The sequence below is a fragment of the Pan paniscus genome, chromosome 15 (assembly GCF_029289425.2).
Source record: "Pan paniscus chromosome 15, NHGRI_mPanPan1-v2.0_pri, whole genome shotgun sequence".
In the NCBI taxonomy this organism is placed as follows: Eukaryota; Metazoa; Chordata; class Mammalia; order Primates; family Hominidae; genus Pan; species Pan paniscus.
The window spans coordinates 78,937,901-78,963,739 of record NC_073264.2 but is presented as its reverse complement, the minus strand read 5'-3'; the positions used below and the strand labels follow the sequence as shown (position 1 = coordinate 78,963,739).

The 25,839-nt window shown below is 47.6% G+C and overlaps 1 protein-coding gene across 5 annotated transcripts in view; it reads right to left on the bottom strand.

Annotated features, from left to right (window-relative positions):
• ADCK1 (aarF domain containing kinase 1) overlaps positions 1–25,839 on the bottom strand; it is a 139,833-nt gene that overhangs the window by 63,462 nt on the left and 50,532 nt on the right. For 3 of the 5 annotated variants that reach the window (XM_034937936.3, XM_008960989.4, XM_003808886.4), the window contains exon 4: positions 11,234–11,437. The exons of 1 other annotated variant lie outside the window; for it this stretch is intronic. In XM_034937936.3, coding sequence (XP_034793827.2) covers positions 11,234–11,437 — 204 coding nt within the window. Of the gene's footprint in view, positions 1–11,233; positions 11,438–14,188; positions 14,223–25,839 lie in introns of all 5 variants that reach the window. One more of the 5 variants, XM_034937935.3, reaches the window with a different exon arrangement.

Sequence of the window (25,839 nt, the reverse complement as noted above, 5' to 3'; positions counted from 1 at the left end):
TGGCACCTGCCCCAGCTTAGGGAGACAGCTAAAAAGGTTCCACAGGGAGAGCTCACCTTTGCAAGATATGGATGATGGAAAGAGCCTCCTCGCAGGGCCCCTCCTTTGGCTCCCTCCATCCGTCCTACACCATTAGCTCACTTTGCCTAAAATGTCTCTTTATCAGTCTTGGGCACACACAAGAACACACAGGCTATTAGCTGATTTGACTTTACTTCTAAGACCTGGGGCCTAAGAAGATATCCTAAAACTTGCCACAGCAAGACCCAATGCCTATGGCTCTCTTTAACGTCCCCCAGAAACCAGCCCTTCTGCAGGGCTAGGAGCTGCATAGCAGGAAGAGTGGAGATGTCATCAGAGCTCAAATCCTGGTTCTGCTTCTTACTGGCTACATGAACATAGCTGTTACCTTCTCAGGGCCTCTGCCTCCTCAGATGGAAAACCAGAATGGTAATCTACCAGCCTTACAGAGTTATTGTAAAGGTTACAAACAATATCTGTAACACATCCAGCCAATGCACACTACATAACAAGTACCAAATAAACACAACCATATATTATCCACCAACACTAATACCTACCATCTTGTCTGCCTTTACCCATCTGTGTTGGTCCATTCTCACGTTTCTATAAATACCTGAGGCTGGGTAATTTATAAAGAAAAGTGGGGCTAGGTGGAGTGGACACTATTTAACCCGGTACAACATCTGACTTAGGCTAAGTCAATCAGAGTCCTGAAATTGGGGAGCAGGGTCAGGCCCTCTTAGGTGTGAAGCTGAGAAGAGGTGAGGCTAAAAGCTGTCAATGGCCGCTGGTCATGGAGGGAAGCAGCTGTGAATGAGGCTGACCCACAGACAGAAGTTGCCGGGAGAGATACAAGAGTCCCAGAAGACACCCCAAGGCCCAACTCTAGCCCAACCCTAACTACAATGTAACACATCTCCTTTTTTGCCTTAGCTAGTTCAAGTTGGAGTTAAGATCCTTACAACCACAGAAGACCTAATGCACCCATCTGTTGTGGGTTGAACTGTGCCCCATAAATATTCATATGTGGAAGTCCTAACCCCAGCCTAGAATGTGACCTTATTTGGAAATGAGGTCATTGCAGATATATTAATAATTAGTTAAGATGAGGTCATACTGGAATAGCACAATCATAATCCAACATGACTGTGTCCTTATAAAAAGGGGAAATTTGGACACAGAGCCAGACACCCACATAAAGAGGATACCATGTGAAGATGAAGGCAGAGATCGGGGAGATGCATCTCCAAACCAAGGAACAGCAAGGATTGCCAGCAAACCCCCCAGAAGCTAGGGCCGAGGCCTAGAACAGATCCTCCCTCGCAGCCTCAGAAGGAACCCACCCTGCTGATACCTTGATCTCAGACCTCTGGTCTCCAGAACTGTGAGACAATACATTTGTTGTTTAAGCCACAGGTTTGCGGCTAGCCCGAGAAAACCAATACGCCATCCAACCAAAGCTCCCTGCCACTCCAGGCCAGCTTGTCGGCTCTCTGGGCATTGAATTACCTGTGGTCATCACTCACCACCAACTGCCAACCCTGTGTGCCCTCAGAATTCCCCTCCTCAAATCTTACCCACCCTTCAAGGACCAGTTCAAAGCCCAAACCCCCACCACCAGGAACCCGCCTCTGAACTTCCCCTGAACTTCCGAACCATCAGCCCCACAGCTGAGGGCTTAATTGTTCTCTAATTACTCCCTCTGTGCACGGTTCTGCCTGCTTGGCTTTGGAGGGAGGGGCACAGCTTTAACATTCTGTATATTCCCCACTGCAGTGGCACATGGGTAAGAGAATAGCAGTTGCTCTACAAATCTGTATTCTCTAGGTAAGCAAACCAACAAGTGGTGGGTCCCAACCTTCCCGGGGTTAGTGAATGGGGCCACCATGGGTTGAGGCCTTTTATCTGCAGGAAGTGGGTATGGAACAATCCAGACGCACCAGCCGATCAGAGGGCTTGGGCACGACCCTGAGCACTAGATCCCAACAAAGGGGAGGCACCCCACGTGCAGCCTGTGGACTGAGAGTGAACTGGTGAGCACATTAGTATAATCACCCCAAACCACTGGCAAGACAAAAGACTGGAAGAAGGACAAAAAGAACCATAGGATCCTGGACTTAGGAAAATATGGCTTCCTCAAAGTCCGCAGGAAACTACAAGGTCCCAAGGACAATGCAAGCTACGGAGGCCCACTGGGTGGCTCTGAGAGCAAGGCCAGCCCGATTGCTCGATTGAGTGCTGCCCTCTCTTCCGGGCACTGAGCTTCCATCTGAAACAGAATAGTCCAGGAGAAAGAGCACTGGATCCGGAATCAGGAGACCTGGGTTCTAGTCCTGTTTCTACCACCAACCAGTTGTGTCATTAAGCAAGTGACTGCCCCTCTCTGAGCCTCAGTTTCCTCACCTGTGAAATGTGGGGGTCGCACTAAATGATTTATAAGCCCTCACAACCTGTGAGTGATTCTCCCAGATAACTTTTGTGCAAAGCACTTGCCACTGAACAACAGAAGGTGAACAAACAGAGTCAGTATTTGTTAAACCTCAGGAAGATCGAGGCACCAGGCAAGGTGCTGGATACAAGATGAGGGTGCTGGTCTTAACTGCCAAATTTCGCTCTCGCAACAACTCGACACGTAACAAGCACAGCTGACAGTGAACTGGCATTTACCATTCACCAGGCGGTGCACTTTGGCTGGGCTATAGCATTCAATCCTCACCACAGCCCTATTCATGTGAAGGCTCTCTTATCATCCCTGTTTAAACATGAGGAAACCAAGGCTCAGCAAAATCACAAAACTTACCCAGGATGACATAGAACATGGTGACACCAGGATTCAAGGTGCAGGACACAGGCCGGGAGCAGGTCACAGACAGGGTACAGGCCTGCAGGAGGGCAGTGGTCACAGGGAGAAGGTCGGGCCAGATGGGGCATCAGCAGGAAGCACAAGCCAGGGCCACCTCGACCATTGCCTTGCCTCTCCCGCAGTGACTAACGGCAGGCCATCCGTCCGCGCTGACAGCAATGCTTCCTGCCATCCATCTCCCACTAGTTAAATTGCAATTTTATGGCCGAAATCTCTCTCATAATTGATAAAAATCTTCTTTTGATGTCAGCATTATTGGGGGGGAAATGGGTTTTTTTATTCTTCATTATGTTTTTAATACAAATGTATTTTTTATTGAGAGCTGCTGGGAAGGCAGGATGAGGCCCAGCCGGGAGGAGGTGATCCCACTCCCTGGCCCCCAGTCCTCCTGTACATGGCTTCATGGCCACCAGATCCTTCTGTTCCATTCCCAGAATATTCATTTGGTAGCCTTCTTGGGGACAGTCTGGGGAGACAAACCAGATGCCTGAACAAACAAAGGTGGTGCTCAGGACCAGGAGAAGCAAGTCTACAGACCGCCAAAGGTTTCCAGGTAGCTTTGGGCCCGTGATGCAGCCTGGGCTGCTAGAGGGTGAGCTGACCTCAGCTGGACCCTGCCAGCATGGGAGAATGGCACTCCAAGGGGCATAGCCAGGGCTGGAAAGAAGCAAACAATATGAGAGCCTGGAGGCATCTCTCCCCTGCGGGGGCTGCAGGCACAGGTGGAGTCAGACCCCAGGGTAGGAGGGGCTCTCCTGCCCCGCTTCTGCTCTAACCACTTCCCTACTCCTAGTCCAGCCCAGGGCATGCTCAGCCCTGGATATAGCCCACACCCGGCCCCACCAGGACACTGTAAGGGAAGCTGAATCTGGCTGCCACCTTGCAAGTGAAGAGGGTTAGGTGAGTGGGTCCTAAATACAGCACAACCACCAACTCCATGACTACGGGCACCTGTGACTCCTTGTTGGCGATCTGGCCAGACTTCCACCTCCTCTCACCCCTCATCCATGGAATTAGCCCTGCCTGAAGACCAAGAGCACATACTTCAGAGTCCCTAATCCAGAGGAGAGCTGCCAAAGGGCCTTGGGAAACTGCAGCAATTAACCCTAACCAGCTGAGCTGCCCCCCAGGTAACCCCCCAAAGTGGGAGACAGAGCCCTAGAAACCCAGGCTGCCTGGGAGCCTGTGGGGATTTCTAAAAGTAGCGGGAAGAGGCTGACCAGATAGAGTGCTGGGTACTGATCAGGAAGAGGAAGAGAAAGGAGGATTATTCTAGCAAAACAGTACAGTCATGTGCCGCATAACAACATTTCGGTCAACAACGGACCATATATACAAAAGCGATCCATTATATTAATAATACCACATTTTTACTGAACCTTTTCTATGTTTAGACAGATAAATAAGCACCATTGTGTTACAATTGCCTAGATTCAAGCCTCCCTCAGTCTCATATTCTGAAAAGAACAGGCTATACCATATATCCAAAGTATATTGTAGGCTGTCCCATCTAGGTTTGTGTAAGTACTCTATGATGTTCACACAGCAACAAAATCACCTAATGATGCATTTCTCAGAACATATCACCATCATTAAGCAACATATGACTGAATATGGGACAGAGAGCTGTACCAGTTATCAGAAAGCCCAGGTAAAGATGGAACTCTGCCATTTACGAGTCTCTCAGAACCCCAGTACCTGCTCATAAAAAGCACACAGCACAATACACAGAAATAATTATTAACGTTTACTGCCCCTTGCCCTGCAGCAAGCTTGCACTAGATGCTCCACAATCATTAACTCAATCCATCCCCACAACAAGCCTAGGTGGCAGGTAGTGTTATGATTCCAATTTTAGAGATCGGGAAATGGAGGGACAGGACAGAGAGGGTAAGTAACATGCCCAAGGCCACAAAGCCAATATACCAACAGGCAGTTTGGCTCCTGTCTACCGCCAAGGCTCGCTATGAAGCTCCAGGCCGTGTGAAAGCAGACCGAGGGTACACATGTGCAATCCTGGCTGAGGGCCACATAGGGAATCATGATGGTTAATTTTACATGTCAACCTGGCTGGGCCACAGCACCCAGATACTGGGCCAAGCATTACTCTGGATGCTTCTGTGAGGGATTTTGTTTTTGTTTTTGTTTTGATACGGGGTGTCACTCTGTCACCCAGGCTGGAGTGCAGTGGAGTGATCTTGCCTCACTGCAACCTCCACCTCGCGGGTTCAAGGGATTCTCCTGCCTCACCCTCCTGAGTAGCTGGGATTACAGGTGTGCACCACCACACTTGGCTAAATTTTGTATTTTTTTTAGTAGAGACGGAGGTTTCACCATGTTGCCCAGGCTGGTCTCGAACTCCTAACCTCAGGTGATCTGCCTGCCTCAGCCTCCCAAAGTGCTGGGATTACAGGCATAAGCCATCACACTCAGCTGTGTGAGGGTATTTTTAGGTGACATTTACAGTTTGTTTGTTTTTTTAATTCAATTTTTTTAACTTTTTTTTTTTAACAGAGATGGGGTCTCCCTATATTTCCCAGGTTTGTCTCGAACTCCTGTGCACAAGCAATCCTCCCATCTCAGCCTCCCAAAGTGCTGGGATTACAGGCATGAGCCACTGTGCCCAGCCAAGATTTACAGTTATATTAGTGGACTTTGAATAAAACAGATTACTCTCCATAGCATGAGTGGGCCTCATGCAATCAGATAAGGGTCTGAACAGAACATAGACTGACCTTCCCCAAGCAAGAAGGAATTCTGCCAGCAGGTAACCTTCAAACAGCCTTCAGACTTGAACTGCACCATTGGTTCTTCCTGGGTCTCCAGCCTGCTGGGCCACTCTGCAGATTTTGGACTTCCCAGCCTCTATAACCCACATCAGCCAATTCCTTAACATCAATCAGTCTCTCTCTCTCTCTCTAGCTCTACATACACACACACAAGCACACATGCATGCACAAACACACATACACACACACACACACACATTCATATCCTATTGGTTCTGTTTCTCTAGAGAGCCCTGAGTTATACAGGAATGAAATCCAGCCCAGCCCTGGCCAACCTGCCATAGCCTGGAGGAAGAGATGCAAAAAGAGGATGCCTTTTACCCCCTCCCATCAAGTTCTCCATGGGACAGCAGAGGTGCTGTGTGCCCCTCACCCAGGCAGGCCTTCTCCTGCCTCATCTCTCCACTTCTGCCTTGTTCATGCTGGTCCTTGCGCCTACAGTGCCTTCTCTCTGCCTCTACCACCAACAAGTTGGATAAAGAGTTTATATTCTTGGAGGAAAGGCTTCTTTATCTCTTTTCTGAACATTTGCTTAAACCTTGAGCAAACAAGACAAGCTGCCCTCCCACTGCACCCACAGGCTCTTACAAAACAACTGGATATGAATTATTCTACCCATTGCACAACGGTACCCCTGCACCTGCTCTCTCCTTCATTCTCATTGAAACTCCAGTCAGATGGTGCATCAAGAACACAGAGCACCTGCAGCATATGCTTGTCCCTACGTACTATGGGGAGCTGTAAAATAAGGTCCCCTGGGAGGAAAGACCAGGGGGTGAAAAACTGATAAAAACAAATTTCAGAGTACAAAAGCCAAACCACACCACCCAGACACCAATATAAGCATTGCCCCTAACAGAGGTATTTCTGTGCTCCATGCCAGCAGCTGGCCTCATTTCCTTCAGTTTCTCATGGGATTTCAGAGGTGGACAGAACCTTATCTGATATAACTATATTCTAGGACAGAACTGGACCATTTCTTTTTTTTTTTTTTCTTTTTGAGACAGAGTCTCACTCTCTTGCCCAGGCTGGAGTCCAATAGCCTGATCTCAGCTCACTGCAACCTCCGCCTCCCGGGTTCAAGTGATTCTCCTGCCTCAGCCTTCCAAGTAGCTTGGATGACAGGCGCCCACCACCACACCCAGCTAATTTTTCTATTTTTAGTAGAGACAGGGTTTCCCCATGTTGGCCAAGCTGGTCTCGAACTCCTGACCTCAAGTGATCCGCCCACCTCAGCCTCCCAAAGTGCTGGGATTACAGGCATGAGCCACCATGCACGGCTTGGACCATTTCTTGAAATAGGCTGTAACAAGATCTGACTTGTCTCTATGTCATGGGGGCAGGTATAGATGTGTGTGTGTGTGCGTGTGTGTGTGTGTGCATGTGTGTGCATGACCAAAGATAACAGCACAGCGTGGCTGACAATTCAAAGATCATCCCTTAATTCCCACGATAACTCTATCCCCAAGCTTCCCACCCACTTCAAACCTCCCCATCTATATCTTCCTCCACTTTTCAAAGATGACCTCATCTCCCACATTACTAAAAATTCAGCCTATTAGGCAAATTCCTTCAACCACCCGACCACATGCCCCACCCCACTCCGTATATCTCAGTCTCTTCATCCTTCTTTTGATCAGGTCCCTCCCCAAGTCCTCCTCTCCCTCAGGCTCACATTCTGAAAAGAACATTCTAGGCCCTTCATAATGTGACCTCAGCCCCAATCCTACAACCTTTGCTCCACTATTCACCGGCTGAACGCCACATTGTAATCAACAAGACTTCACTGTTCACCTCCATGCTTTATGCTTTCCTGTCCCTGCACCTCTGCTGAACGCAGCTTATTAATCAGTAATCACTTCCTCCAACATCCACCTCCTCCAATTCCATCCATCTCTAAGGGGCTGGGTCAGAGGCCACCTGCTTCAGAAAGCCTCCATCTGCCCAAGGCAACCTCTCTCTCCTCTGCAAGCTCGTTGGGCACTACGTGGCCATGTATTACCATGATGAGTGAACCTCCCATGACCCTGGACTGTGAGGACTGGAATGAGGTCGTACCCATCCCTGGCTACACCCAAGTGTCCGGCACTGTCCTTTTTCACTAAATGCCAACCGTGTAGACCAGCAGGAGAGAGAAGGAATGAAGGAAAAGGTGCTGAAGCACAGAATCACTGGCCATCAGAGACTGCAGAGCATCAGAGAACTCCTGACTCCAATGCCACGTCCTCCAACATGGAGTCAAGGGCTGAGGCACCCAGGGTGGTCAACAGCCTCGTGGCTGAGGCTGTGCATGCCCATTCAGGGTGTAGAGATGTCAGCCTGCGTTCCTTCAACAGCACGAACCATGCCCAAGAGCAGAAAGAGCCCCAGTCTCATCCACCTGGTCAGGGATCCCCCCACAAAGAGAAGGGCCAGGTCTTTACAACCATCCCTGACTTGCAAGCTCAGGCGCCATCTGCTGGCCAAGGTCAGCACTGCATCTGGACCCACAGCCCCAAGGGCAGTCAAGGGGACCAAGGCTGGGACCACCCCTGACCCAGTCCAGAACGAGGTCACTTTTGAGGAGGCAGAAACAACCCCACCTCCCAGAGGCTGGGCTCCTGATTGCTTCCTGGAACCTGTCTTTCAGGATATAAGCCTAACATCCAAATAAAGGAAAAAAAGTAAGTTTCTTTCTGGTAATACTAGCTGAGAAACTTCCAAGATACGCACAGACACACACAACTGCTTTTTTTCCTGCCAAACAGAAGCTGTTATGTAGGGGACGAATCACCAGCCTGGGAATTAGAGGACATGAGGCCTCATCCCATTGCTTGTCACCAGCCCTCCCTTAGCAATGTGGCCCCAGCACACTCCCTGCCTGAGCCAATGCTATGCAAGGATAGTGCCCCTTCGAGTGCCCTCACCTCTGCACTGATGGTGCCAGCTGATGTGCAGAAATTCTGACTGATCCAGAAATGCATATGAACCGTGGGGTCCAGAAGTACTGCACCCTCAATCTTACCCCCACACCTATGCTGGGAATGCCCCACAGGGTCGGGCCCCACCTGCCTGCAACAGGGATGGGTCTGAGGACATAGTGACCTCTAACACTGCTGTTGACCATCCAAGCGCCTCCCTCACCACACCACCACTCTCTACAGTCTGAGCTTTAGGAGCACTTATGGAATCTCTGAGCTCAAGGTAACCTCAAAGCCTATCCGAGGACTGGGACCTAGGAAGGTGGTGAGGCATAACTGACAGCGTCTTTTAAGCCAGGGATGAAATGGAGCTTTCTGCAGAAGGTCTTAGGGCTGGCATGGAGCTGAGGATGAGTGGGGCCCACTCAAGCATCCTGGAGGCGAGACTGCTCCCGAGAAGTGTCATGGGAGGGGCTGGAGGAGGCTGGAAATGCCAAGTGAGTGACATTACCCCGCCCTCACACCCCCACACGCACCCACCCTTCTTCCCACATGGCCCCGCTCCCCTCCCTCCACCCACACACTGGGAAAGTGTGTCACCAGGGAACAAATGCCATCTTCCCAGGGGGAGGAGGAGGAAGAGGGCAGGGAAGACAGAGTGTGTGCCTGTGGGGCCCTGGTAAGAACCCAGAGGGCTCTGAAGAAGCTCCCCAGCTGCGAGGGACACCCCTCAGAACCACGACATGGACAGTAGCCCATTTCCTCAGGGGTCTAAAGAAGCATTGTGGGGCAGGAGCCACATGGCCACTGTGCTCAGGGCTAATTGGCAGGGGGTGGAGGGGACTGGAGAAGGGGCCCTGAAGAGCAGGCAACATCCTCCAACCCCAAACATTCTTTAGCCAGCTGGGTGGGCCACCATGACTGCTGACACTCCAAACCTCCCTCACTCCACCCTGGCTTGGGGACAGCCACTGACCTGCCCTTGTCCCACCTCCCTCCCCAGCTCTCCAGACAAATCAGCCTCCAAGGGTTAACCTGCTGCCTCCTGCTCCTTGTTTCCACCCCCAGAGAGCTGCCACACGCCAGCAATGATGCACTTCACACTGTTATTACCGTGATTTATTTAGTTTTAATTTGGGGGTGAATCTCGTGCTGTTAGAAGCTGGGGGCCAAGAGTCTTGGCAAGAGGCAAAGCCATGAGTGGGCCGGCACTATGCCAATTCAGTCCCCTCTGCCTGGGGTCCTTCTCTCCTGACCCTGCTCCTCCCAGCTTGCAGCCTGCGCCCTGACTCCAGTCACAGTTCGGGTTTACCTTTCACTCAATGTCTCTCCCTTTGGAGGACATGTTCCTCAGTGGCAGAGGACTCAGAGATGTTTCTATGTTCACCCGCTGTGTGATCCAACCCCCGCTCCAGGCCAGGATATCACTGAGAAGTGGGACACCTTTGGATGGATGCTGTGTACCTGGGGCCAGCTCCACATTAAGGGACCAATAGTCAGTGCCAGCTCCCTGTAAAAAGGGAACCACTGGTCTTTATCAAACCTCTGCCCTACTCTCCTGGCCCTGCGCCAAGTAGCCTAACGACACTATTTCTAGTTCATCCATTGGCTCTTTAAGCAGACCCAGGGCACCTGCTAGGTACTGTTCCAGAGCTGTAAATACAGAGTAAAAGGACTGTCGTGGTCTTCATCCTCAAAGACTATGACTTGCAGGGAAATCCTTAGACACAACTAATCAAGCCACAAGTTGCACAAGTGCAGGGAGCAAAGTTCTGCAGAGCCCAAAGGAGGGATAAGATCGGTCAAGGGAGGGTCACAGAAGACTTCCTAGAAGAGCTGGGGTTTGGACGGGAAACCCAGCACCTAGCACCCTGCCTGGGATTTGCTAGCTGGGTGGACAGATAGGCAGATGGCCTGAAGTCACTTGACAAGTAGAGAATGAAGCAAAGACATCAGGCAGATGGTAGACCACGGCACAAGCACTGAGGACTAAGACAACACAGTGAGTTTGAGACAGGTAGCACAATGGGACTAGAGCGTAGGGAAACAACAACCACAATAGTATAGAACACCATTACTATACAAATAATAGCTAATATTTGTTGAGCACTTGCTCTACATCAGGTACTATACTAAGCACCTTCTATTCATTATCCCATGTAATCTGCACAGCAACCTTATGTGGTGGGCTATAGATAAGGAAAGTGAGGTGCCAAGATCAATCATTTGTGCAAGGTCCAAGCTCTTGGCTCTAGAGTCTAAACCACAGTGTCACTCTGCCCCACCAACTTACAGACAGGTAGGTTGAAACCAGATGGGATGGGGCTTCAAAGCCCTGCTGAGGATAAAGCTTCAATAAGGCCTTTAACTTTCAGTAAGTGACAGATATTATTAGGTTGAACCATATGAATGATATATAGGTTTCAGGTCAATAACAGTCTCATATGAACTATTTCATATGGTTGAACTGGTATGTTTCACTGAGGGCCACTGAGATTCCTTCTAACCTCTTTGATTTCAGCACTGAGAGTGGCTGTGACATTTGGTTTTGTGTCACTGGTGGATCCCCAGCACCCTGGCCGAGGCTGCAAGAATTCGGCCGGAGCCTTTTCTGAAGCATCCCAACCCAGGCCCATCCCCCCTGCAAAGGTGGGTACCTCCTTGCCCAGATCTTCTCGGATGACCTGGCGGATCTCTTGCATGCTGCTCTGTGGAGCCTGGCTGTGCAGTACCTTCAGCGTGCTGGTGTACTCCTCTGGCAACAGGTAGTCCAGAGCCCCCAGGTGCTGGCCCACCTTGATGAAGGTGCCCCGGTTGGCACAGCAGAGCTCACAGAGACGCCTGGCAGAGCGAAGGTGCACCTGCAGGAAGACAGGCCAGGACCAGAGAGGTGTGAGTGCAGACTGTTCCCTACACCTTGTTCCCTTCACCTTCCTGCTCTGCTTGAAAACCCTCATTACCCCACAATGCCCAGGGCAGGTGCATGCACACACACACACACACACACACACACACACACACACCTTCTCCCTTGGTGTTCAGCTTCCTGGTACACGGGGCAGTCAACTCCAACCTCATACAGAGGCCGCCCTTCAAACACGGCCCAGTGCTTCCTATCTCCTCCTCTTCATCAAAACTTACCTAGTCTGGGTCCCACTCCCTAGAAATAAGCATTCAAGGCTTTTAACCAAGTCTAACCTACTAATGACTCATTCAAGGGACACAGAGTTAAAGTATTTGCCACCCACCCCTCAGACATACCAATTATGCTTTGTTTGTTTAGATTGCTATGTTTTATAAAACATGGTCATATGTATGGTATCTTTTAATCTTCACAGCACCTCAGGGAAGCAAGTTTTGGTATCTTTAAAGAAGATAAACTCCGTCGTTTTGTTGCTAAGGAAATCACTAGGCCGGGCGCGGTGGCTCACGCTTGTAATCCCAACACTTTGGGAGGCCAAGGCAGGTGGATCATGAGGTCAGGAGTTCAAGACCAGCCTGGCCAAGATGGTGAAACCCCATCTCTACTAAAAATACAAAAAAAAATTATCCAGGCATGGTGGCGGGCACCTGTAATCCCAGCTACTTGGGAGGCTAAGGCAGAGAATTGCTTGAACCCAGGAGGCGGAGGTTGCAGTGAGCCGAGATCATACCACTGCACTCTAGCCTGGGCAACAGAGTGAAACTCTGTCTCAAAAAAAAAAAAAAAAAGAAAGAAAGAAATCACTAATAAATATCAAAGGAAGGTCTAGAAAACACTCCAAAATCTAGGGCTCTTTAGTGCGGCAAACTTTAGCAGGGGTCTCCTATTAACTGGAGGAGTCACTGTAGTGGGGGGTATGAGGCACATGGAGAAGGCATCTGGGCAGGTTGCCTAGGACAGAGTAGCCTTAATTAACATCCGGATGCTCACCGGTCCTTCCAGAGTTGGGAGGTGGCCCCATCTGCCGCCAGGCTGCATATCCACAGTCATCCCCCCTGCCCAGTTGAGGGCCTTGGTACTATGAAGGTCCTACCTTCTAGGAGCTAAAGCCTCTGAGGCAGGATGGGGCCATGGGCACATGCAGAAGACAAGGGACCCCAGTACCCTGTGGGGACCTGGTACCTGCCTTCTCCCAACTCAGTCAACCAAGAGAGTGAACCACGAGGATGGACTTATACTCTTCAGTGCCACGTAGGACGCTGATGTAATAACACATATTGGGGGCCATAAAATCATGCGAGGAGTTAAATAACAGTTGACAACAAAGGTGGAAAAAGCATTCAAAGATCCTGTATAATTAGTTGCCAAGTGAACCACACAGGAAATTTAGAAATTAAGAAGATTTTTTGTTTTTGTTTTTGTTTTAGCTCCCACATGTAAGAGAGAACATGTGATATTGGAAGTAGAGAGTGGAAAAACAGATAACAAACCAGCCAGCATGGGTGTTGGGCAGGCAGAGGATGAAGAGAAGTGGATTAAAGGGTACAAACATAGAGTAAACTTGAAAGGATAAATTCAATGTTTGATAGCAGAGGAGAATGACTATATTTAGAAAACTGTATTGTACTCAGGTGATAGCTACCCTAAATACCCTGACTTAATCACCACACATTATAAATGTGTAACAATTTCCCATGTACCCCATAAATTTGCACAATTTTTTTTGAGAAAGGGTCTCACTGTGTCTCCCAGAGTGAAGTACAGTGGCATAATCATGGCTCACAGCAGTCTCCAACTCCCAGGCTCAAGTAATCCACCCGCCTCGGCCTCCCAAAGTGCTGGGATTACCATCATGAGCCACCACGCCCAGATCGCTGCTGCTCAGAAGAGACTGCTGCAGCCCTGAACACCCTCAACCCAGCAGCCAGAGGGCCCATCCGCCCACCTCCCGACACAGCAGAGGGGCTGCCTCAGACTCCAGGCACTAGCAGGCCATCCTTAGGCCCGCAGGGGCCTGTCCACTTCAAGCTTTGCTGGACTTTTTTTTTTTTTGAGACACCCAGGCTGGAGTGCAGTGGTGCAGTCTCGGCTCACTGCAACCTCCATCTCCCAGATACAAGCGATTCTCCTACCTCAGCCTCCTGAGTAACTAATTACAGGCGCATACCACCACACCCGGATAATTTTTGTATTTTTAGCAGAGATGAGGTTTCACCATGTTGGCCAGGCTGGTCTTGAACTCCTGACCTCAAGTAATCCACTCGCCGTGGCCTCCCAAAGTGCTAGGATTATGTAATGAGTTTTAACCTGCCTCATATTAATTAAAAGCATTGTCATAGCCAGCTTGGTTTGGGGTTTGGGAGGGAGGCAGTGAATAGCTAATAAGATCAACTCAGTGTTGATTAGTTATTGATTAGGTCAGATGGAGTCAAAGCCCAAGGAGGGCAATCCTTTACCCATATCTAAAGCCCCAAGAGCAGGGGCCCTAGTCCCCAAGCTAGGCAGAAAGGTATCAATGTCACACTGAATCCATGGGACTCCCCTTCAGAACTGGGCAATATCTCCAAAGGGGCTTAGGGGTGTGTAAGTGACAGAGTGGAAAGAGACCATCAGACAGTCATACATACACACCCCACACACAGAGAGACAGGCAGACATGGAAAGAGAAGGCAACAGACCCCAAACTGACCTTTGATTAATTCTTCTAGTCAGAAACTTAAGCCCTAAAGGAATGAAACATTAACAGTGTTATCTCTGGGCTGTGAAATTATAAGAGTATTTTTTTCTTCTATATAAGTTTTTCTGTATTTCCCAAATTTCTTTTTTCTGGACACAGAATCTTGCTCTGTCGCCCAGGCTGGAGTGCAATGGCGTGATCTCGGCTCACTGTAGCCTCTGCTTTCCGGGTTCAAATGATTCTCCTGCCTCAGCCTCCTGAGTAGCTGGGATTACAGGGGCCCGCCACCATGCCTAGCTAATTTTTGTATTTTTAGTAGAGAAGGGGTTTCACTATGTTGCCCAGGCTGGTATCGAACTCCTGAGCTCAAGTGATCCACCCACCTTGGTGGGTGTAATCCCAAAGTGTTGGGATTACAGGCATGAGCCACTACACCTGACCTGTATTTCCCAAATTTCTTATGAATAATAAATATTATGATAATGGGGGAAATTTTTTTATCATCCCTTTTCAGCATCTTCTGAAAATGGAAAGTCCAGCTGATTACTTTTTTCAGCTCTAAATGGACAAGATTCTGCCACGCAGACTAGACCAGCTTTGATTAGAGAGAATCCAGCATCTCTTTCCTAATTTGGCAGGGTCCCATGGCACACATGTGTACTGTCCATCAGAAAAATGAAATTGTAACCCCTCATCCCCAAGAAATCAGGCCCACACTGTCCGCAAGGTCTCTTTTCTAGATGCTAATCTTTACGTTGTCATTTAGACAGCAAAGTAAAGCTTATCATGTCTTAGGGGAAAAAACAAGTTGCAGTTTGTAAACATATTAAAAGAGTTTAACCTCAGACTGAACCCCACCCTGACCACACATGGGATAGTTCTGCAGTTAAGAACACAGGACTTCAGAGTGTCTCAGACTACATCCCAATTTCACCACATAGAAGCTGGTGGACTTGGGCAAGTTACATAACCTTCCCCTACTTCAGTCTTCACATCTATAAAAGTAAGATAATAATAGTACCTACACCTCATAGGGCTGCTACGAAGATTACATGGGGTATCCATTTAGCCAGGGCTGGTGTTTCTATACTTACTACAAGGGGATTGGGATTTGTTTCAATCACACGTGGTAAGACACACAAACACAGAAATGATTACCATGAAAGCAGAAGCCTTTACTCACAAGTCTCTAGAAATAGACGGCATGATGGCATGCCATGCCAGGCCACGTGGGGAAAGAAGCACCAGAGTCAAAGGCAGAGGGGGAAAGCAGGAAAATGTGGACAAGAGTCTTCGCTGCTATTCCATGCGAAGGAAAGGTCAAGGCAGGGTAAACAGGATTAGGACTGGTTAGTTGGCATGGGAGCTCTCCCTACTTGTCTACTACCTAATGATGGGGCAATTAGGGCAGGAGAATAGTAGTCCAGAGTTCAAGAGCCTAATAAAGTAGGTGGTTGTGAGGTAGGGCTCTGAATTTGTTGATTTGCATATGAAAAGCACACTCCTGTGAGTGGGTGGCTGACGCCTGTAATCCCAGCACTTTGGGGAGCCAATGCAGGTGGATCACCTGAGGTCAGGAGTCCAAGACCAGCTTGGCCAACATGGTGAAACCCCGCCTCTACTAAAAATATAAAAAAATCAGCTGGGCGTGGAGGAGGGCACCTGCAATCTCAGCTACTCAGGAGCCTGAGGCACAAGAATCACTTGAATCCAGGAGGCGGAGGTTGTAGTGAACCAAGATCACGCCACTACACTCCAGCCTGGATGACAGAGTGAGACTCCATCTCAAAAAAAAAAAAAAAAGCCCACTCCGAAGAGAGCTGCTACCTATCTCTAAGAATTAGTTGACCCTGGGAGGAGCAGTCCCTCCAATGCCAGCAAAACTTCAAGATGTCAAAGCACCAGAAAATATAGAAAATAAAAAACAGGATTAATCCAATACTCTAACTATACTCCCTTGGGGATCTCATCCAGTATCATGGCTGTAAATACCATCTGCACATTGATACACACAAATGTGTATCTCCTTCCCAGACCTCTCCTCTTACTGGAGCTTGCTGATTACAACTGCCTCTCTAACATCAATTACTCCAATATCCAACAGGCTCTTCAAACTTAGCCTGACTTTCCCACCACTCCCACCACCACCAAACCTGTTCTTCCCAGTCTTCTCCATCTTAGAAAATGGCAAGGCTAAACTTGGACTTTTTCAGGCCATAAATCATGATGTCAACCTTGACATTTCTTCCAAAACAGGAGCTAAAATTACCTTCCCATCTGAAAAAACTGGACAGCATATATAAAACAATGGTGTTCAAGACACTTGACATTAGGCAAGGAAGAACAGTGATTCCTGAAAGATGAGAAAGAAACAAGGTGACAAGGTGAACATGATGAATGCCCCAGTTCACTGCATTGGGAGTTTCCAGGCTAAAGTGGCAGGGAGGGGAAGCCAGGCAGTGACCAGAAGACTCCTCAATTGAGGAGATACAGCTGAGAGTCCAGAAAGAGTTCAAGGGACAGAGCAGTGAGGAGAGAGCTGTACAAAAAAAGAACACTAAAGATCTGCAGAGACCCCACCGCATATACAGCTGAGTACCAATCAGCACCTGCATATCCAAAAATTGTCTGAGTCCAGGAAAAGAACAACCCAAAAAGCTTAGGGTTAACAGTACCCAGCATTCACACAGGACCTATTTCCACCAGCCAAGCTGAAAAAATCTCATAATTCATGGGACATTTGTGGCAATACCCAGAAGGGCCTTGCGTCAGTAATGGCATATATCCCAAAACAAATACTGTTCCATTCCCATCTAACAAATATTAAAAGCAAGATCCAAAAAAAGCAAACTACTTCAGGTAACTTAACTGTGTCCCAGAACAAAGCTCAATATTTATAAGAATACAAAAATATCTACCACCCTAAAAATAAAAGCACAATGCCAGGCACAGTGGCTCACACCTGTAATCCCAGCACTTTGGGAGGCCGAGACAGGCAGATCACCTGAGCTCAGGAGTTCAAAACCAGCCTGGGCAATATGGCAAAACTCCATCTCTACATAAAATACAACAATTAGCTAGACATGGTGGCATGCACCTGAAATCCCAGCTACTTGGGAGGCAGAGGCAGGACAATTGCTTGAGCCCAGGAGGCAGAGGTTGCAGTAAGCCAAGGCATGGATGACATAAAAGAGACAGAAAGAGAACCCTATCAAACTTTTAGAAATTAAAAATGTAATGCATGAGATGAAAAGCACACAAGATGCAATTAATGGCAGATTAGACATTGCAGGGGGAAAAAAATATCAGGCCAGGCATGGTGGCTCACACCTGTAATCCCAGCACTTTGGGAGGCCAAGGGGGACGATGAATTGCCTGAGCCAGAGATTTTGAGACCAGCCTGGGCAACACAGCAAGACCCTGTCTCTAAAAAAAAAAAAAAAAAATATATATATATATATATATATATATATAAAAGATTAGTGAACTTGAAAACCTGGCAATAGAAACTATTCAGAATGAAACACATAGAAGTAAAAATAATTTTTTCTTACTGAAAAGAACATCAGTGAACTGTGGAACAAATTCAAGCAGCCTAGTAAATATGTAGTTGAAGTCCCCAAAGGAGAAGAGATGAGGAGTGAAATATATATATATATATTTAAAGAAATAATGGCTGAAATTTTTTCAAATTTGATTTTTTTAAATGTATAAACTAATAAATTCAAGGACCTCAACAAGCCCCAAGCACAAGAAACATGAAGAAAGCTACATAATATTTTTAAACAATTTATACAGAGAAAAAAGATACAGACAGAAGAATAAAGATATGAATGATGGCAGATTTTTCACTGGAAACAATATGAGCAGAAGTTAGTATAGCAACATCTCTGAAAACAAAGAATTCTAAACCCAGCAAAGAAAATTTTTCAAAAATAAAGGTATAAAAGTTCTTGCAGATGTAGGAAAACTGTAGGAGATAACATCTCCTGCACTACAAGAGATGTTAAAGAACCGGCCAGGCTTGGTGGCTCATGCCTGTAATCCCAGCACTTTGGGAGACCAAGGCAGGTGGATCACGAGGTCAGGAGTTTGAGACCAGCCTAGACAATATGGTGACACCCCACCTCTACTAAGAATATAAAAATTAGCCCGGCGTGGTGGCGCGCACCTGTAGTCCCAGCTACTCTGGAGGCTGAGGCAGAAGAATCACTTGCACCCGGGAGGCAGAGGTTGCAGTGAGCCGAGATTGCACCACTGCACTCCAGCCTGGGCAACAGAGCGAGACTCCGTCTCAAAAAAAAAAAAATTAAATAAATAAATACATAAATAATAAAGAACCTTCATCAGGCAGAAGAAAAATGAAACCAGATAAAAATATGAATCTATATAAGGGAACAGAGAGACCAGAAATGGCAACTTTATGAGTAAATATACAAGAACTTTTTTATATTTTATATCTCTTTAAAAGACAAATGATTGCTTAACCAAATTATTAACAATGTAATGTGGTGTTTATAACATAAAAGTATGTATTACATCAATAGCATAAAACTTCAGAAGAAATAAAAGTATACGATTTTAAGATTCTTATACTCTTTGAAGTACTATAATATCACTTAAATATAGACTGACAAGATGTATACTATAAACTAAAGCAATCATTAAATTAACAAAAAGAATTATAACTCATAAGCCAACAAAGGAGGTAAAATACAACCATGAAAAATACCCAGTCCAAAAGAAGGCATGATAAAGGAAACAGGAATGAAGAACAAATAGGACAAACAGAAAACAAATAACTAGAACAAAGACTTAAATCCAACCTTATCAACTATCCCTAAACACCCTAATTAAAAGTAAGAGATTGTCAAACTACTCTTAAAAAGACCCAAATATGGCCGGGTGCAGTGGCTCACACCTGTAATCCCAGCACTTTGGGAGGCCAAAGTGGACAGATCATGAGGTCAGGAATTCAAGACCAGCCTGGCCAATATGGTGAAACCCTGTCTCTACTGAAAATACAAAAATTAGCCAGGCGTGGTGGCACGCACCTGTAGTCCCAGCTACTCGGGAAGCTGAGGCAGAAGAATTGCTTGAACCCAAGAGGCGGAAGTTGTAGTGAGCCAAGATTGTGCCACTGCATTCCAGCCTGGGCAACAGAGCAAGACTCTGTCTCAAAAAAAAAAAAAAAAGACCCAAATGTATGCTGCCTAAAAGAAACGCTCTTCAAATATAAAAACACAAATAGGTTAAATGTACGGAGTTGGTGCAAAAGTAATAGCTGTCTTCATTAAAAGTAATGGCAAAAACTGATTACTTTTGCACCAACCCAATAGAAGGATAAAAAAAAGATATATCGGGCCGGGTGTGGTGGCTCACACCTGTAATCCCAGCACTTTGGGAGGCCAAGGCAGGCGGATCACAAGGAGATCGAGACCATCCTGACTAACATGGTGAAACCACGTCTCTACTAAAAATACAAAAAAAAAATTAGCCAGGCGTGGTGGTGGGCGCCTGTAGTCCCAGCTACTCGGGAAGCTGAGGCAGGAGAATGGCGTGAATCCGGGAGGTGGAGTTTGCAGTGAGCAGATATTGCGCCACTGCACTCCAGCCTGGGTAACAGAGCAAGACTCCATCTCAAACAAAAAAGATATATCATGCCAATGCTAACCAAAAGAAAGCTGAAACAGCTATATTTATAGCAGATAAAATTGATTTCAGAGAAAAGAATATTATCAGGGATAAAGAAAATTATTTCATAACAATAAAGGGATCAATCCATCAAGAGGATATACCATCCTAAACATTTATGCACCGAATAACAGCTTCGAAATACATGAAGTAAAAAAACTAATGAAACTGCAAAGAGAAACAGAAAAATCCACATTATAGGCAGAGATTTCAATATCTTCTCAATACGTGATATAACAAATAGATAGAAAATGAGTTAGGATATAAAAGACTTGAACACTATCAACCAATCTGAACTGGCATTTATAGAACACTGTCCAACAACAGCAGAATATACATTATTTTCAAGTATAAGAGGAACATTTGCCAAGAGAGACCATATTCTTTCTGTTTGTTTTTTGAGACAAGGTTTTACTGTGTCTCCTAGGCTGAAGTATAGTGACACCATCGTTGTTTACTGCAGCCTTGAACTCTTGGCCTCAAGGGATTTTCCTGTTTTGGCCTCCCCAGTAGCTGAGACTACAGGCACACACCACCACACCCAGGTAATTTTTTTAAATTTTTTGTTGAGTCAGGGTCTCACTATGTTGCCCAGGCTGGTCTCACTGTGTTGCCCAGGCTGGTCTCAATCTCCTGGCCTCAAATGATCCTTCTGCCTCAGCCTTCCAAAGCACTGGGATTACGGGCATGAGCCACCACATGCAGCTGACAGACCACATTCTGAGTCATAAAGCAGATCTCAGTAAATTTAAAAGGATCAAAATGTATAAAATATTTTCACTGACCACAGTAGAACCAAAGTATAAATCAATAACCACGAAATCTCTGGAAAATTCCCAAATATTTGAAAACCAAGGCCAGGCTCAGTGGCTCATGCCTGTAATCCTAGCACTTAGGGAGGCTGAGCTGGAAGGATCACTTGAGGCCAGGAGTTCAAGACCAGCCTGGGCAACATAATGAGAGCCCATCTTTACAAAAAATAAAAATGAAGAAAAATTAGCCAGGCATGGTGGCATATGCCTGCAGTCCCAGCTACTTGAGTGGCTGAAAGGTGGAAGTACTGCTTGAGCCCGGGAGGTCAAGGTTGTACTGAGCCATGATCATGTCACTGCACTCCAGCCTCAGCAACAAAGCGAGACCCTATCTCAAAAAAAAGAAAGAAAACTAAATAACACCGTTCTAAAGAACTCATAGGGCAAAGAAGAATCAAAGGTAAATTAGAGAGTACCAGTTGGCCAGGCAAGGTGGCTCATGTCTATAAACCCAACATATTGGAAGGCCAAGGCGGGAGGATTGCTGAGGCCAAGAGTTCAAGATCTGCCTAAGCAACATAGAGAGACCCTGTCTCTGCAAAAAATTTAAAAATTGCTGGGCGTGGTGGCATATGCCTTTGGTCCCAGTTACTCTCAGGAGCCAGAGATGAGAGTATCCCCTGAGCCAAGGAGTTTGAGGCTGCAGTGAGCCATAATTATGCCACTGTGGCCGGGCGCGGTGGCTCACGCCTATAATCCCAGCACTTTGGGAGGCCAAGGCGGGCAGATCACAAGGTCAGGAGATCGAGACCATCCTGGCTAACATGGTGAAACCCCGTCTCTATTAAAAATACAAAAAGAAATTAGCCGGGCGTGGTAGTGGGTGCCTGTAGTCCCAGCTACTCAGGAGGCTGAGGCAGGAGAATGACGTGAACCTGGGAGGCGGAGCTTGCAGTGAGTCGAGATCATGCCACTGCACTCCAGCCTGGGCGACAGAGTGAGACTCCGTCTCAAAAAAAAAAAAATTACACCACTGCACCCCAGCCTGGGCAACAGAGTAAGACACTGTCTCAAAAAAAATAAATAGGCCGGGCACGGTGACTCATGCCTTGGTAATCCCAGCACTTTTGGAGGCCGAGGTGAGAGGATCACCTGAGGTCAGGAGTTGGAGATCATCCTGGCCAACATGGCGAAACCCTATCTCTATTAAAAATAAAAACATTAGCCAGGCATGGTGGCACGTGCCAATAATCCCAGCTACTAAGGAGGCTGAGATAGGAGAATTATTTGAACCCAGGAGGTGGAGGCTGCAGTGACCCAAGCTCGCACCACTGTACTCCAGTCTGGGCCACGCAGCAAAACTCCATCTAAAGTAAATAAATAAATAAAATAAAATGCATGAAGTCTTTCACACACATTATCTCACCTGACCCAGGTAAAAGCCCTTGAGATAGGTACTATCATTCTCCTCATTGCACGGATGCAAGAACTTGGGCTCCAAAAAGTTAGAGGTCTTACCAAGCTTACTCAGCCAGTAAATAGTAGATTCAGGGTTTGAAACATTGCCCTCTAATTGCAAAACATCTGTCTTTCTCTACACTCTGCTGCCCATCCACACCATTACACATTCCTTGTAAGTGAGAAGAAAAACATCCAGGCCGGGGCTCATGCCTGTAATCCAAGCACTTTGGGAAGCCAAGATAGGAGGACTGCTTGAGGCCAGGAGTTCAAGACCAGCCTGGTCAACATAATGAGACCCCATCTCTATTTATTTTTAAAAATTTTTAAAAGAAGAAGAAAAACATCCAGGTGGCCACTACCCACTATGGGGCCCTCAGTGTTGCCCTCCCCGGTTCCTCACAACACCCACTCACCCTGGTCCCCAGCTGAGCCCCAGCTAAGTCTCAGGGTTAGGCCACACGGCCACCATGGCTCTGGCCACGTCTGGGCTCCCGGGAACTGTTCCAGTAAGCCAGAAAACAAACTCTGAGATTGGGAACAAATTCATGAACACACAGGGGGATCTGGAAGGCCTCGTTATAGAAACAGATTGGGAATCATTGTGAGAAGGAAGCCAGGGAAGCCCTAGAAGCATGGGGTCTCTGATGACAGCAACTGGGCCACACTAGAGGACTGTGCAGCCCAACAAGGCAGGGCCAGGAAGGGCAGCACACTGGCCACAGTGGGAAAAGGGAAACAATCTTCAACGATAACCCTTCAAAGGTCCTCACTGCCTCACTGGCCCTGGTATGAAGTGGGTTTTTTGTGGGGTTTTTTGTTTGTTTGAGACAGTCCCACTCCATCACCCAGGCTGGAGGGCAGTAGCAGGATCTCAGCTCACTGCAACCTCCACCTCCTGGGTTCAAGCAATTCTCTTGCCTCAGTCTTCTGTGTAGCTGGGACTACAGGCGCCTGCCACCACGTCCAGCTAATTTTTGTATTTTTAGTAAAGATGGGGTTTTGCCATGTTGGCCAGGCTGATCTCGAATGCCTGACCTCAAGTGATCCACCCACCTCAGCCTCCCAAAGTGCTGGGATTACAGGTGTAGGCCACAGCGCCCGGCCTGGTATGAAGTTTAAACTCCTGACAGGCCCATACAAGGCAGCCCAGCTGTCCTGCGGCTTCATCTCTTACACTCCCCACCTCACTCTCTACCCTCCAACCACAGTTATCAGCTCTCTCCTGTGCCATCCCCTGCCCCCAGGCCTTTGCATAGCATCTCCATAATCTCACCACACCACTCTCCTTTTCACCTGCGAAAAATCCTCTCAGCCTGGACCCAAGCCTGCCTCCCTTCACCTCCTCCTAGTCCTGACCTGACCCATTCTCCGTGCCACACCTCTCCCCTCTCACAAGTGACGTTACTGCCTTCCACAATCCCAGGATGAAGGGCAGAGCAAGGAGTTCCTTTCCCCCCAGTGTGGCTCAAAATCCTCTTTTTGTCTGAGCCTCTCTTGGAGAAGATGGGGCTTCTGCCCATGCGGCAGCTCCATGGATATGATCAGCTTCTCCGCTTCGGGCCCACAGAAGAAAAAGCAGGGGAGCAACCCTAGACATGGCCAGGTTGCAACCAAACGAGTCTGGGACCCAGTGAGAGACCCAGAGCAACAGAGCTTCCCAATGTCAGGGACAATGACTTGACTGTTCCCCAGTGGGAAGGCCTCCTTCCCACCAGCCCCCACTCTGCCCTTTCTCAGCAGGGATCAGCTGGGCAGATCACAAGAGGGTCTCTGTTGGAGGATCCAGAACAGGGGTTTTTCCCAAAAACCAGTCAGGATGTGGAATCACAGATGATTCACTCAATGAGAGCCACCTGCCCATCACAAGACACCCAGAAAGCCCTCCACAGTCCTGTCTTGAATCATGCAGGGGTCAGCTCAAAGCCCCATCACACCAGGCCTGGCTTCCAGGACAGTCATGGACTCCTACTGCTTCTCAAGGCTTCCCTGGGTCCCCCTCAGGGTCACCCAAAGGGAACTGTTACCCAGGGTCCTGCATGGCTGGATTAAGATGGGGAGAGGACCATAGCATAGCTTTGGGTCTAGGCTTTGACTAGGCCCTGCTTTCTAAGCCTATAGGAGAGGCAGCTGTGAGAAGACGGGGGTGGCACCAGCTGGCTATTGAAGTCCAGTCTAAGAACGAGGTTCAGGGTAGGTGGGAGAAGATACACTGGCTTAGGGGAGCAGAGATGGTCGGAAGGAGATATTATAGTGATGTTCCGGTCAGAGGAGCAACTAAGCAAAATGGCCAAGAGAGGCCCCATGTGGCAGCTGGTTCTTGGGGAACCACAGCCAAGCCTCCAGGGCTGCATCACACACCCAAACCAAAATGAACTTCTGGAGTGTGAAGTACGATAGCAAAAGCTGCCCCAGAGCCACAGGTAGTTACAGATCCAGCACCATCTCACACCTGGTTATTAGTACTGTGGGACTTTTCATTATGAAATTACAAATTCCAGGAGCACTTCAAACCCAAATGATTCCAGAGCATACCATGGAAAAGAAAGAGAAGCAGGTATTTCTGACAGGCAACTCTGAGGGATGCTGCAGAGGGAGTGAGCAGGGGATGATTTTGTGTCTGTGTCCACCAAGAATCTAGAAAGATAAAGCAATTTAAAAAGGAACATTTTGGCCAGGTGCGGTGGCTCATGCCTGTAATCCCAGCACTTTGAGAGGCCGAGGTGGGCAGATCACTTGAGGCCAGGAGTTCGAGACCAACCTGGCCAACATGGTGAAACCTCATCTCTACTAAAAATACAAAAATGAGCCGGGTGTGGTGATGCATGTGCCTGTAGTCCCAGCTACTCAGGAGGCTGGGGCAGGAAAACTGTTTGAACCCGGGAGATGGAGGTTGCAAGTTGCTGAGATTGTGCCACTGCACCCCAGCCTAGGTGACAGAGCAAGACCCAGTCTCAACAAAAAGGAAGAAAAAAAAGGAACATTTTAATTGAGCTACTATCATGGATTAAGTATTTACTATGTGTTAGGCCCTACTCTGAACCCTTTATACATGTATTTTCTCATTTAATTCCATAACCATCCTATATGGTAGGCATAATTATTATCCTCTCTTTTAAAGATGAAGTTAAGGCTCAGAAAGGTTAAATGGCTTGGCTAAGGCCACACAGCTTATTAGTGGCAGAGCTGGGATCTGAATCCCGGCAGTCTAACTCCAAGACCATAATGAAATACCTCTTAGAATACCAGTATAATTCAGAAGAAAAAGTTTTGAATCAAGACTCAAGGGACCTGGATTCTGGGACAATTCTGCCAATTACTGCCCCTACTTATGCAATCCTGAACAAATCATCTCAGCTTGTTGGGCCTCAGCTCATCTGTAAATTGAGAAGTTGAGCAGAGTCAGGAATAGGAAGTGAGTGCATATGCGCCTCTCCTCTGTTACTGTGCCCTGGCACACATCAGACATCACTAATCAACCACAGCACGCACTCTGAGTCCAGGTGACGACTTGCCTATTCTCCAACCTGCACTCAGACAACCACTACTAATCAACTGGAGTTTGCAAATGAAATGTCTTTGCTTTCCCAGAGCTAGATGTTTCTAAGGTGTCTTCTGACTCTTAAAAACCTATAACTGTTACTGGGGTTCTAAAGACAAAATTTTAATTCTAGCCCCAACTCCAAGTAGATTATTGTCTCTATGCCTCAGTCTTCCTTCTGCAAGATGGACAGTCTGTCACACCATCATCTATGTGGT